The sequence below is a fragment of the Durio zibethinus genome, chromosome 25 (genome assembly GCF_047325235.1).
Source record: "Durio zibethinus cultivar Kanyao isolate XHJ-2024 chromosome 25, ASM4732523v1, whole genome shotgun sequence".
NCBI lineage: Eukaryota > Viridiplantae > Streptophyta > Magnoliopsida > Malvales > Malvaceae > Durio > Durio zibethinus.
The window spans coordinates 16,078,543-16,093,144 of NC_143186.1; the positions used below are offsets into that span (position 1 = coordinate 16,078,543).

General features: G+C 29.5%; 1 protein-coding gene and 1 pseudogene across 1 annotated transcript; both read right to left on the bottom strand.

Annotated features, from left to right (window-relative positions):
• Window positions 1-10,007: 10,007 nt before the first annotated feature.
• On the bottom strand, window positions 10,008-12,010 carry LOC111275812 (UPF0481 protein At3g47200-like). The gene has a single exon (XM_089754708.1). It carries the CDS (start codon window positions 11,976-11,978, stop codon window positions 10,026-10,028), a length of 1,953 nt encoding a protein of 650 aa, XP_089610834.1. The 5' UTR covers window positions 11,979-12,010; the 3' UTR covers window positions 10,008-10,025.
• A 1,415-nt stretch (window positions 12,011-13,425) lies between these two features.
• On the bottom strand, window positions 13,426-13,920 carry LOC111275813 (disease resistance protein RPV1 pseudogene; annotated as a pseudogene).
• Between the last annotated feature and the right edge of the window lie 682 nt (window positions 13,921-14,602).

Consider the following 14,602-nt stretch of genomic DNA (forward strand, 5'->3'; position numbering starts at 1 on the left):
CTAAATGGAAGAAATGAATCCAAAATTAAAAACTGTTCTGTGTGAAGTGTAATTATACAAATCATATTAAACAAAGAATAAAAGGTAGGCATTTTCGCTAGTCTAATATCATAATTAGATTACATGAGGTATATTAGAAGTGTTCAATAATTGGGCTACCTGTCCAAGCCTGTTGGGTAGGGCTTAAGTTTCTAGGCCCTAGGTTTTGTCCGATTAATTATATTATTTTATTAATAGCAAAATTTTATTTTAAAAATATATTTAACAATATTAAAATTAAAATACTTTTGACTTTAAAATAGGAAGGATTAGCTTATGTGCACGTCTAAATGTATATGTAAGAATTTTATTTTATTTTTTTAGATTTTTAAAAGAGTCATTCTTAGTATATACTAACATATTGGATTTATTTATCTACTAAAATTCCATCAAAAAAAGTTCATAGTAAAAAACTAGTATCGATCATTTTATTAAAAAAAAAAATTTTGGTTGATAAAAAATAAATTAAAATGCAATATATTATGAAAATTTGTCATGATAAAAATGGGTGACTTCAAATTAATAACATAAATTAAGTACCATTGAACTAACATGGTAATTTTAAAATATGGTCTAATACTAATTTATTGAATTTATAACCTAATGTCATATATAATAAGATTTAGCTAGCAACTCATTTTTCATGGGCGGATAACCATAATGACTAGATTTAGTAATTTTTTAATAATAATAATAATAATAATCAAATGTATGGTCTTTGTAAAATGACTTACCTCTCTTCTAGCATCCAATGTTGTAAGCTTGTACAAATCATCCACCCCGAAAGATTGTAACAAATGTTCATCTTCTGTTGTTATGATGATTCTACTCCCTACATCAAAGCACTCTCTCCTTTCAACCAAGCAATTTAACTGTTATATGTCATCCGCACCATCGATAACCATAGGAACCTTTTTGTAAGGTAGTTTTTGACTTATAATGTCATTTCCTTTATCAAAAATGAAATTTTCTTTCTGTAAAATTTGAGAAAGAAGTTTTTTTTCTTAAAGAAATAAGTCCTTCTTTTCTTAAAACTTCCCCAACATCAGCAAGAAAGCTTTTAGCTTCAAAATGAGGGGACATTTGGGCATAAACAACTCTTGCAAGAGTTGTTTTACCTATTCCACCTGTACCACAAACTCCTACAATACGGACATCATCTTGCCCTATATTGATTTTGGAATGCAGCTCTTTTAATTGTGAATATGTTTGAGATAATTTTGCTGATATCTCTTTAACAATGTCTTCAATGAAGTTCGATTCATCCCTACAAAAATGAAAACAAACATTTATAGTTAAAAAAAAAATTGCTTAGTGGAACTGAAAATGACAATGATATCAAATAAGTGATCAATTAAAATCTATATCTCTATTAAACCTAAAGATTTGTTGACACATTTTTTATTTGATAAATTACAAAAAAAAAAATTAAACTTTAGTAAAGAAAGAAAGAGTTATAACTACCAATGCACTGTTAATTTAGTGTTACTATAGGTTGGTCGAGGATTGAAGGTCTTGAGTTTGAACTCCCAAAAGACAAAAAAAGGAGTTATAACTTACTGATCTTTTAAAGGCCATCCACTAATATTAGCCACTTGGGATAAGGCATCTCGCCACCTTTGGGTCTTCTCTTTGTTGTCCTTATATTTCTTTTCATGCATGTCAAAGGCTTCTTGAACCCTCTCTTTTTGATATCTTAAATCAGAGACTTCAACATCATAGAAAATTGGAAAAACTTGATGTCCCCTTTCCTGCCTCTGTTTCACAATCTCGGCAAGCTCATCTAAACACCAACTTGAAAAAGCATATCCTTTTGAAAAAACGATTATTGAATCCCATGATTTTCTGATTGCTTTCAAGAGCTTGGGTCGGATGTCCTCCCCTCTTTCAAGGTTGTTATCATCCCTAAAAATGTTGATTCACTACAGGAGTTTTGGTTTTTAGCGGCTTTTTTTTTTTTACCGTTTAGTGGCGTTTATTAACGCAACTATAAGGTTGCGGCATTTGCAAAAAAATGCCACGCAGAGTGCCGCCTATTCATGTGTCGTGGTAAATAGCACTGCTTTTAAAAAAATGCTGCTATTTTAACGATGTTTTTAAGCACAAACGTCACTAAATTTAACAGTGTTTTTTAATATAAATGCCACTAAATTTAGCGACGTTTTTTGATACAAACGCCACTAAATTTAACACTGTTTTTTAATACAAACGTCACTAAATTCAACATTTAATAGCATTTTTAAACACAAATGCTACTAAATCAAAAATTTTATTTTTTTTAATTTTCTTTTAATATTTATTATTATAATTAAATAAAAATTGTTAAAAGAAATAAAAATGAATTTAAATTCATAAACTAAATATTATAAATATGTAAATATCTAAATACATAATTTGTTCCAATATGCATGTAACACAAAGTTTAATATATGTAATAACATGCCACTTTGCATTTGTTTTCCTCTTGCTCATCAATGGACTCCATAGGAGTCGCACTTGCTTTGAGTGGAGCCTACAATGCCTATTCCTCCTCTTGGCTTCCATTGCTAAAGAGAACATTTCTCCAGGAACCTCAAAATGTGTTGTTAGAATTGCATCATAGTACATTTCATTTATCTTCTTCACAACTTTATGTTCCATCCTGATTGAAAAATGTCATTGGGTAAGCTATAAAATGTAGCATAAAATTTGTAATGGAAGATAAAATCAAGGAAGATATACAAGATCTCATTGATCTACACCTAATTGATGCTAAAACAAGTGATCATAAATTGGAATTGAAAAGATCAATTAAGGAACCAAAAGGAAAATTGATTTGAAGAACAAAAAGTGCAAGAAAATACAAGAATTAACTAGAAACAACTAAAATATAAAGTGAAATTCAACCGAAACTCACTGAGTTTATGAAAGATAAAATTAGGTCTAGATGGTTATAATGAAAATGAACTTGAAATGAGCTAAGAAACAATTCATCAATCAAGTTTGCTACAAATTCAACAAGAAAATGGCAGCAAAATAGAGAAAAACTAGCTTAATGAACTAGCAACTCAAGTGATATTGAAAACAGAGAAAAACAGTGTATTAACAATTAAATCTATTCAAACACTAAATGAATTCATGAAAATAAATGCAATAAATTAAAAAATAACAAGTAAACATGTAAAACTAAGAATGTAAAATATGAGAGAATCAAATTGAACACCTAGAAGGAGAGAGGATCATTATTCATCAAGTTCTCATGCATGGATTGTTTCTGCCTTCTGCATTCACCCTTAAATTTGAAGAATTAACTGTACTTGTACAAATGGAATTTGGGACTGAATTTTTACTGGATTATAATCTTATGAACTATGAATCTAGGAAAAAAATTTGAAGTAAATCAAGCTAGAATTCACTGAGTTTTGGTCAAAAGATTGAAGATAGGTCAGGTGCGTAGTTTTGAAATCAGATTTGAGTTCAATGTGAAATTTACAGAATTTGAAAAGGAAATCATGAGAATTTGTAAATTTCATTATGAAAACCTTAAAGAACATTGAAAAAGAGTGTAGGAAACCTAAAATTATAACAAGATTCAATTAAGAAAACTGAAATGACAGTAGACCAAATTCTAACAAGAAAAATGAAAGGTAAAATATCAATGTTGTACTCTAAGTTGCACCACCAAAGATATATGGAAAGTGTAAACTTCTTATAAGACAGCTGATTACTCATAAAATATGGCTTGAACAAGGTTCAGAAAAGTATGAACAAGCATCAACAAATATCATACAGACATTCATGTAAAACCATGGCCTCTCACCTCAAAACCTTTCAGCTTTTGACAAATTATTAAAAAAAGTTCTTTTTGTAATAGAATACAAGATTCAAGTACATTATAATGAATTTATACTTTTATATAGTTCTCTTGATTCAAAAGATCTTTTTTCAAAACAATTATGTTTCTTGCTTCCTCTCACACTCACCCAAGCACATTTAACACATTAAATCAAACAACAAGCAAAGATTTCTATATTAAACCAGCAAAGATAAAGTAAAAATCAAGGCAAAGCATTCACATATAAATATGCGATAAGTGAGAGCAACCTTGTGCTGAGTACTCAAAGAGCTTTTCAGTGGCTGAAAAGACTAGAAGAGCTATCTCAGCATCGCAAAAAGTAGAAAGCTCATGAGCTTTTTTGAAAAGTTCTTATCTCCTTTTTGAAAAAGTCACTTGCCTCGTTGCTATGTTGTCAATCTTCTTGATTTGAATTTTCTTTCTCACTATTCTCTTCCAAAAAAAAAAGTTAGAGAAATAAAAGAAATTATAGAGGAGAAAGAGGGGGTTTCAATTTTGAAAAAAAATTTTAGCCACGCTATTTCGTCATGATAGTAGCGTTTACTTTAAAAAAATGTCACTATATGGAAATAGGATTATTGAAGGCATTTTTTGAAAAAAAAAAGCCTTCAATAATTCTCCCTTTTCAATTTTTTTGAGGGGACTACTGAAGGCATTTTTTGACCAAAAACGCTTTCAATAATTCCCTTCATTTTATATGAGAAAATTATTGAAGGTAAAAAACACCTTTAATAATCTTCTCTAATTTTTTGAAGGGGATTATTGAAAGCTTTTTCTGTAAAAAAATACCTTTAATAATCCCTTTTAATTTTTTTATAAGAAATTATTGAAGGCATTTCAAGCAAAAAATACATTGAATAATCTGCTCATAAAAACTAAAGATGATTATTAAAAGTGTTTTTTGCTAAAAACGCCTTCAATAATTTCACTAAAAAATTGTAAAGGATTATTAAAGGTGTTTTTGGACAAAAACGCATTCAATAAATTTTCTTATCAATAAATCTGTCAAAAATAGAGTAACGTTGTTGATTAGAGCATATGATTGTTAATCATAAGGTTGTAGGTTCGATTCTTTATTTCAACATCTTTTAGATTTTTTGAGGGATTATGGAAGGCGTTTTTGACCAAAAACGCCTTTAATAATCCCTTGAAAAGTTCAAAAAATGTTGAAGAGAAATATTAAACTTATGACCTTATAATTAACAATCGTATGCTTTAACCATCAATGCTACTCCATTTTTCACAAATTTATTGATAAGAATCTTTATTGAAGGTGTTTTTGACAAAAAATGGCTTCAATAATCCTTCAATTTTTTAAAAGAGATTATTGATGATGTTTTTTTTGCCAAAAACACTTTCAATAATCCCCTCTAATTTTTTTAGAGGGGATTATTGAAGGCGTTTTTTGTAAAAAATGCTTTTAGCAATCATTTTTAATTTTTTATAAGAGATTATTGAAGGCGTTTTAAGCAAAAAATGCTTTTAATAATTTCGCTAAAAAATTGTAGAGGATTATTAAAGGCGTTTTTGACCAAAAACGCCTTCAATACATTTTTTAGTCAATAAATTTATCAAAAATAGAGTAGTGTTATCGGTTAAAGCATATGATTGTTAATCATAAGATTGTAGATTTGATCTCTTACGTTTTTTGAGGGATTATTGAAGGCGTTTCTAGCCAGAAACGCCTTTAATAATCTTTTAAAAAATTCAAAAAATGTTGAAGGAAAGGATTAAACCTATGATCTTATAATTAACAACCGTATACTCTAACCATCAATGTTACTCTATTTTTCATAAATTAATTGACAAGGAGATTTATTGAATGTATTTTTGATAAAAAAACAACTTCAATAATCCTCTACAAATTTTTTAGGAGAATTATTGAAGGCTTTTCTGACAGAAAACGCCTTTAATAATTATTTTTTTTATGAGCAGATTATTTAAGGTGTTTTTTTTCGAAAACACCTTCAATAATCACTCCAATTTTAGCATATAGGATTATTCAAGGTATTTTAGTTGATAAATGCCGTTAATTTTTATCTTTAATGATGTTTATATGTATAAATGCCACTATTTGAATATTTAGTGGCATTTGGATAATAAACGCCTAAAGTTTTATAAGAACACGAAAGTTAGCGACGTTTGTAAGTGAAAGATCGTTACAAAACTGTCGCTAATACGTCATTTTGCTGTAATGAAAGAACCGTTAATTTTATATCCCTAGTAAATTAGCTTTAATATTTTAGAGGCCCCTAACCAGAAGAAATCAATCCAAAATTATTGAAAACTGTTTTGTGTGAAGTGTAACTGTACAAATCATATTAAACAAAGAGCACAAAATGCAGGCCATATTCGCTAGTCTAATAGTAATAATTAGATTACTTTAAGGCATATTAAAAGCGTTCAATAATTGGACCACCTGTCCAAGTGTGTAGCATAAACTTGGGCTTAAGTTTTTAAGCCCTAGGTTTTGTCCGATTAATTATAGTATTTATAAATAAATAATATTTTTATTTTAAAAATATACTTTTGACTTTAAAATAGTTAGGATTAGCCTATGTGCACGTCTAACTGTATATGTTCTTTCTAGATTTTTAAAAGAGCCATTCTTAGCATGTAGTAAAATATTGAATTTATTTATCTACCAAAATTCCATAACAGAAAAGTTCACAGTAAGAAACTAGTATCGATCATTTTCTTAAAAAAAAAAAAAAACTTTTTGGTTGAGAAAAAGTAAATTAAAATACAATATATTATAAAAATTTGTCATAACAAAAATTGGGTGAATTTACATTAATAATATGAGTTTGGTCCCATTAAATTAACATGGTAATTTTAAAATATGATCTAATCTTAATTTATTGAATTTACAACCTAATGTCATATGTAATAAGATTTAGCTAGCAACTTATTTTTCATTGACGGATAACCATACTAACTAGATGTAGTAATTTTTAAAATAAAAATAATAATCAAATGTATGATCTTTGTAAAATGACTTACAGTTCTTTTGGCATCGTATTCTGCAGCAACAGATTCCACAATGGGTAACAGATCCGGATGGTTGAAAACATCTTGACCTACTTTCTTCAAGAACAATCTCAAAGCATCTGGTTTTGAAAGAGTAGGCATTCTAACTACTCGACAACCCAAATAGCGACACACATCTAATAACCGGGTTGTTACCACTAGTTTACTCCCATTAGAAGGCTCGGGGATGCCTACTTCTTCAAGTGAAAGTTTGTCCCATAGATCATCCAAGATTAACACATACTTGCCTTTTTTAGACAACTTTTCGTATATGAACCTTGCTCTTATTGCTTCATCTTCAGCTTTAGGAAGGTCTACTTTCATAGCATCTGCAATGCTCTTCTGCACTTTAGAGATGTTCATCTCCTTTGATATAGTGATCCATATCACGATGTTGAACCTTTCAGTCTCCTCTAATAGTTGGTTGTTTACTTTCTTTATGATAGCTGTTCTACCCACGCCTGCCATTCCCCAAACTCCAATCTTTGAGACACCATCATCCATCAAATATGCCCAAATTTCTTCCATGCAAATCTTTGCAGCATCACCGACTAAAGTTGTTGTAGATGCAAGTCCCTGCGTACATAACAACAATTTTATATATCATAAGATGGACTTTATAACCACATAAATAGATGCAGTAAATTTTTAAGCTGCATATTTTAATTAGACAAGTTGGCTCTAAGATGTGAATAGAAATTTATTGTTTAACAAGAGAGACATTACTTTTCTATGCCTTTGTAAATTAGCATTAGTATTTAGTGGGAAAGACTTAAATGAAGTTCCTTAAATGAAGTTTGTGAAGTTCGTCACTAAAAACGATTAAATAAAAACTAAAATCAAAATCAATAAATTGAAAGATTTCATTACATAGATCAAAAGTACAAATTTTAAAAAAATTTTAATAAATTTTGATATATATTTTTAGATAGACATTTTTAGTAAAAATATTAACAGAATTTTTACCGTGAATAAATACTGATTAAATTTGAATTATAAACAACATTTTTAATATTTTTTTTTACATATTAATTTTCACTTGAACTCTATCAATCTATGGGTCCTACTCTTAAAGCCTTGGCCTTAAAATCCAATAATCTCTTCAATACATATATATTTTCAACGCAATACTATTATTATTACTTAAGCCAAAGTGATTAATTTCATCACATTGCTAAGCTTGCTTTTTAACTGATAGCTTAAGGATATCAATTTTATTCATACGCAAGAGGGAATCCCATTTTTTATTTGAATGGAGATGGGGATGGATATTATATCGTGGGTATAAAGATGCAAATGAGAATGATTTTAAATTTTTATAGGTTATGAGGATGGAGACGGGTAATATAATACCTGTACGTTCTGTACCTTGTATATATTTATATATGTTTAGTAAATAGATATTTTTTATTAAATAATATAAATGATTATTTTAGATTAATTAGAATTAATATATTTTATTAAAAAAATATATGTTAATAAGAAATCTAAATATACAAGATAAAAGTAAAAAATATTAAAAAATAAATTTTATTTTTTATTTTTTAAAAAGGTTACGGGTATGAAGATTAACCATACCCATTAAATAACTATAGGAATAAGGATGGAGATAAATTTAAAATATATGTTGAATATGAGTACGGATATGAGTATAATATAAAAATTCAGATATGGGGATGAGGAATGATCTATCCTACCGTTACCTTAGCCATTAACATCCTTATGATAGCTTGATCATAATATTTACATTACTATCGAGCCAGAAAAATAACCAAATTAAAATGTAAATATTAAACAATATTTGTAGAAAACCAGTATCAGTAATAGAAGAAAAGGAGTAGCATTAATCAAACAGAGAAGAGAAAACAATCATGACAAGCAGGAAAAATTAACAGAACATGGGAAGTAAAGGTTGATTATTTGCGTAAAAGGTGGGCAGATATAATGCTCATGATAAGGCAGGTTTTCATGGATTTCTGACTTATAATCCAAACTTTTCAAAATTAAGATTTAGATTTTATAACGATGGCCAAGCATTTTGCTAAAATTCTATAGCCTTTTATCTAATAATGCTTGATCTTAATATCACGGGCTTATTGAAACCATGGAAAGCATGTGATGATGTAATATATATTTATTTATACATATACTAGTTTTTTACAAGTGCATAATTCACGTATAATTTTTATTTCCTAAAATTCAATGCAATAAATAAGTTTTTAGTACATTCAAAATAATAATAATAATAACAATAAGAAATGTTAACAGTTTAAGTTTGATATAATTTTGATATAAGTAAAATTTATAACTTTTGATATAATTTTGATTTTAATAACATTTGATATATTTTGGTAACCTTGGTTAAAAGTCTTATATCCTTTGATAAAATTTTGATAACTTTGGATATAATTTTGATAACATTCAATATTAGTTTAGTAACTTATGATATAAATTTTTTAAACATTGATATAATTTTGATAATTTTTTATAAAATTTTTGTAACCTCTTGATGTAATTTTGGTAACATTTTATATAATTCTAGTAATATATGATATTCTTTTGGTAATTATTGATAAAATTTACGTCATTATATTTTTAACAATTGATTCTTACAACAAAGCATATGTTCCATTCTAATATAAGATATTTTCTTTTTATATAATAACATTTTTATTTCATTCAAATTTAGAAAATTTTCACTAAATTATTTTATTGAATATGTTTATTATAGATTTATCTTAGCCTCCTAAGATGAAAGTTCTAGTTTTATTTTTGCTAGTAATCAAAGTTCAATTGATGACAATTTCAAATATTAAAAAATTTCAATAATTGATAATTAAATTGTCATTGATTTGCTATTATGTTATCAATGATTTACTACTAAATTATCTATTAAATTAATGATAATTTAGTACTAAATTACAGATAATTTATTATAAAATTATAATTTATTTACTATAATTTATTGATAATTTACTTTAAAATTATTAATGATTTATAATTAAATTATTAGTAATTTATTACTATTAAGTTTCAATAATTTATTAATATGTTATTTTACAATTACTACTATATTATTTTTTATTTATTACTTAATTTTCTATTATTTACTATGCAGTTACTATAAAATGTTTACCTGCTCGGCTTCCAGAACCTCATGGCTCTTGTCTTGGTCTGGTTCTATGTCCTTGCCGTTATCCATTGCTGTCTCATAAGAACATGAGACTCCAGTACTGTCGTCCACTGACTTTTCACTTATATCGAGTGAATGTCCGACATCTGTAAGTGTTGAAAGAGCAGGAATTTCACAATCATCAACAATGTTGGAGCCATGCTTTGGACGCATGAGGATCATAATAACAACGATCAGATAGACGAAACAAAAAACCAAAATGTCGCTCAGGTCCAAGACCAGGCAGCTGTGCCCCAGAAATTTAATTTTTTTTACTAAATGGAGCATAAAATTAAGGCCCAAGTCCAGGGGGCTGTGCACTAGAAATTTAATTTCTTTTAATAAATGGAGCATCCAATTAAGGCCCGATGTCAAGCGGTTGAAAGCAAACATGAAGTTTGTGATGCAGAATAAAGCAATCCCAAAATATCTACGAAAACAACGCCACCAACGCATGTTTCCTTTCCAAATAGTATAGTAGCGTTCTGTTTCCTTCAATGTCTTGGAAAGATAGGAATCTTGAATGTCCAGATTAAAAGTTTCTACCGCTAACGAATGGAAAGACTCTGCCACTGTTTTGTCATCGTAGGAAAATCTTGAGATAATTCCATTTGAACTTAGCAACTCTGCATCGGTAGAATGTGTAACGAGACTACTCATGAATGAGACATAAGCAGTCAAATCTTTGGACCGCTGCGCAGAACAATGTTCCAAGGCCATGCAGTTAATAAGCATTGCGAGAAAGAGGTCATTGATGATCACAGGTGGGATTTCAAGTACTCCATTCTTGAAATTGATATCTGTGAACCTATTAGCTCTTCTCCGCCTGAACTTTATACCTGATGACCGTAGTTCCATTGCACTTCTCATTAAGTGAACTGGAGGTGCAGGATCACATTGTTGTTCAGGTTTGACTCCCATTGAGATTGATGATTCGGATTCCTTTGGCTTTGGAACGGTCGCAGGGGTTTCTAAAAGGATATCCTGACCTATTTTTGAGAGACCTGCTTGGTTTTTCGGATTGATTTTCTTGAGAAATGAGCGAACTGACTTTGGAATGACCATTGTTTTCAAATGGAGTGAATTTGAGATGGTGGATCTGTTTAATGGGCGGATAGACTCAAGAAACAAGTCAAGCAGATGGTTGGCTTCCAAATGGTTGGACTTGCAGCTGAAATCCATGGATCCAGGGAAGGCTAGACCGATAAAATTCAAGGCCATAGTGGTTACAGAAAGTGTTGCTGTCCCTTCTCCGCTCTCCGATAAATCAAACAACTTCTCTAAAACAAAGAAAGGAATTTGATTCTCTAACATGAGCAAGTCTAGAACCAAAATGGGGATCTTCCATGGCTCAATGGGGAAAAACCCATCTTCAGATTCTTCACTCCTACCAAAATGGCGTAGGACCTCCAGTATGAAGCAAGCGTCAACTAACATCATTTCAACGAAATCGAGACTGGACATTGACAAATCCTCGGAGTAACATCTTCTCGTACACCGTTCCAGTGTCATCATATACTGGACACAGAAGCGTAAATCTTTGCCTTGGTTTCTTGTCCGAGATATAAATTTCTCAAGGAAGAAGTACTTGTTATTTTCGAGTGGAAGGTTTTCACCCCTGTGATAAGGGCCAATAGAAACCATATTAGGCTTCTGGAAATATAATTCAGGATAAGTCTGGAAACGTAATTCAGGGTAAGGAGTTCTAAAGATGCAGGGAGACGGGCTATGACAAGATGCAACTCCATGTTGATTGATTTGTTTCTCCCCAATCTCAAGTGAAGCTTCAGAATTTGGAGGGATGATTTCACCCTCACTTTCGACATGACGAATCTCCGCGTTTTCAGTTAGATCTTCCTCCGCAGACGAGCTATTACAGGATAACGATGTATCTTCATCCATCTTTTTGTGAAAAAAATCCACTGCTTCAAGTCCCTACATACATAACAATAAATGTGTCTATCACAAACCAAATTGATGAATTTTACAACCATATAAATAGACGCAGTAAATTTCCAAAGGAGCATATTTAAAATTTTATTGGCCAATTAAAGACGATAATTTAATTTAATCAGACAAGTTGACTATTAAGGGTGTGAATCTAAGACATGTTTATTTAATAAAAGAATCAATAATTTTCTATCCCTAGTAAATTAGCGTTAGTATTTTAGAGGCCCCTAAACGGAAAAAAAAAAATCCAAAATTCAATACTGTTTTGTGTGAAGTATAATTGTGCAAATCATACTAAAAAAAGGAATAAAAGGTAGCCCATATTCGCTAGTCATAATTACATTACATATGGGGTATTAGAAGAATTCAATAATTGGGCTACCCGACCAAGCCGGTATCATAAGCTTGGGCTTAAGTTTTTAGACCCTAGATTTTGTCCGATTCATTATATTATTTTTATTAATAAATAACATATTTTTATTTTAAAAATATATTTAAGAATATTTAAAATAAAATACTTTTGACTTTAAAACAAGTGCACGTCTAACTAAATAAGTAAGAATTTAAATTTCTTTTTAGATTTTTAAAAGAGCCACTCTTGGTATATAGTAACATATTGGATTTATTTATCTACTAAAATTCCATAAAAAAAAGTTCATAGTAAGAAAGTAGTATCTATCATTTTATTCAAAAAACTTTTTGGTTGAGAAAAAATAAATTAAACTATATGATATTACGAAAATTGTCATAATAAAAATGGGTGACTTCACATTAATATTATGAATTAGGTCCCATTAAATTAATATGGTAATTTTAACATATGGTCTAATCCTAATTTATTGAATTTACAAACTAATGTCATATATAATAAAATTTAGCTATTAACTAATTTTTCATGGGCATACTGACTAGATATAGTAATTTTTCTTTTAAAAAAATAATAATAATCAAATGTATAGTCTTTGTAAAATGACTTACAGTTCTTTCGGCATCATCTTGTCTTATATTGAGTTTGGAATGCAACTCTTTCAATTGTGAACATGTTTGAGATAATTTTGCTGATATCTCTTTAACAATAGTTTCAATGAATTTCGATTCATGCCTGCAAAAAAGAAAACAAACATTTATAGTTATAAAAAAAATATAGCTTAGTGAAACTGAAAATGACAATGATATCAAATAAGCGATCAATTAAAATCTATATTTTTATTAAATCTAAAGATTTGTCGACATATATTTTTTATTTGATAAATTACAAAAAAGAAAAAAATTGAACTCTAGTAAAGAAAGAAAGAGTTATAACTACCTATTAACTGTTAGTTTAGTATTACTGGAGTCAAGTCAAGGATTGAACGTCTTGAGTTTAAACTTCCAAAAGATAAAAAAATGAAGCTATAACTTACTGATCTTTCAAAATCCATCCACTGATATTAGCCACTTGGGATAAAGCATCTCGCCACCTTTGCGTCTTATCTTTGTTCTCCTTATATCTCTTTTCATGCATGTCAAAGGCTTCTTGAACCCTCTGTCTTTGATGTCTTAAATCGGAGACTTCAACATCATAGAAAATTGGAAAAACTTGATGTCCCCTTTCCTCCCTCTGTTTCACAATCTCGGCAAGCTCATCTAAACACCAACTTGAAAGAGCATATCCTTTTGAAAAAACGATTATTGAACCCCATGATTCTCCAATTGCTTTCAAGAGCTCGGGTGCGATGTCCTCGCCTCTTTTAAGGTTGTTATCATCCCTGAAAGTGTTGATTCCGGACTGTTTTAAAGCAACATATAGATGGTCCGTGAAGCTCTTCCGGCTATCTTCACCCCTAAAACTCAAGAAAATATCGTATTTCCATGGATAAATGGAAGAAGATGATGAAGAAGATGGAGCCAACATGGAGTAGGAGGAAGATAACACGATAACTTGCAGGATTTCAAATAGTTCCGTTTATCTCAAAAACTAGCGTAATACACCTACAAACAAACTTAATAAAATCAATTTTGAACATCAATAAATTAAACTTTTTGTTGATTTTCAGCAATACCCAGTACTACTTTTATAATTAAAGCTAAGTCGAATCACAATTGTTCATCTTGCTTGACCAAATATTCATGTTCAAAACAAGACCATATAAAATCATCTGAACAATGTTTTTACTAAAGTTAAAATACAATCATTGTAAAGTCAACATCATAGGAAATTGGAAATAACTGAATTGAAAATTACCTGCTAATTTGAACCCCCTTAGTAGTCTGATACTTCTGCAAGACCTCCAACAGGGAAGAAAAAACAGTGAAGAAAAAAATGGCTGGCAGATAGCAAGAAGCAAACTTCCTTGGTAACTCTAGAACCCTAGTAGAAGATATTTAAGGAGGAGGATAACATGATAACTTGCAGGGTTTGAAATAGTTATGTTTGTCTCAGAAAATAGCCCAATACACCTACAAGCAAACTTAAGAATGTGTATTTTGAATATCAAGAAATTAAGAGAGAAACACTTCAATACATTTCAATAAAGAAAGTGAAATAATTAATGCTATTAGGAATTTTATTTTGAATTTATTAGTAGTTTCATTTT

Coding starts and splice junctions, on each gene's coding strand:
- LOC111275812 (XM_089754708.1), bottom strand. CDS start 11,978: ATGGATGAAGATACATCGTTATCCTGTAATAGCTCGTCTGCGGAGGAA.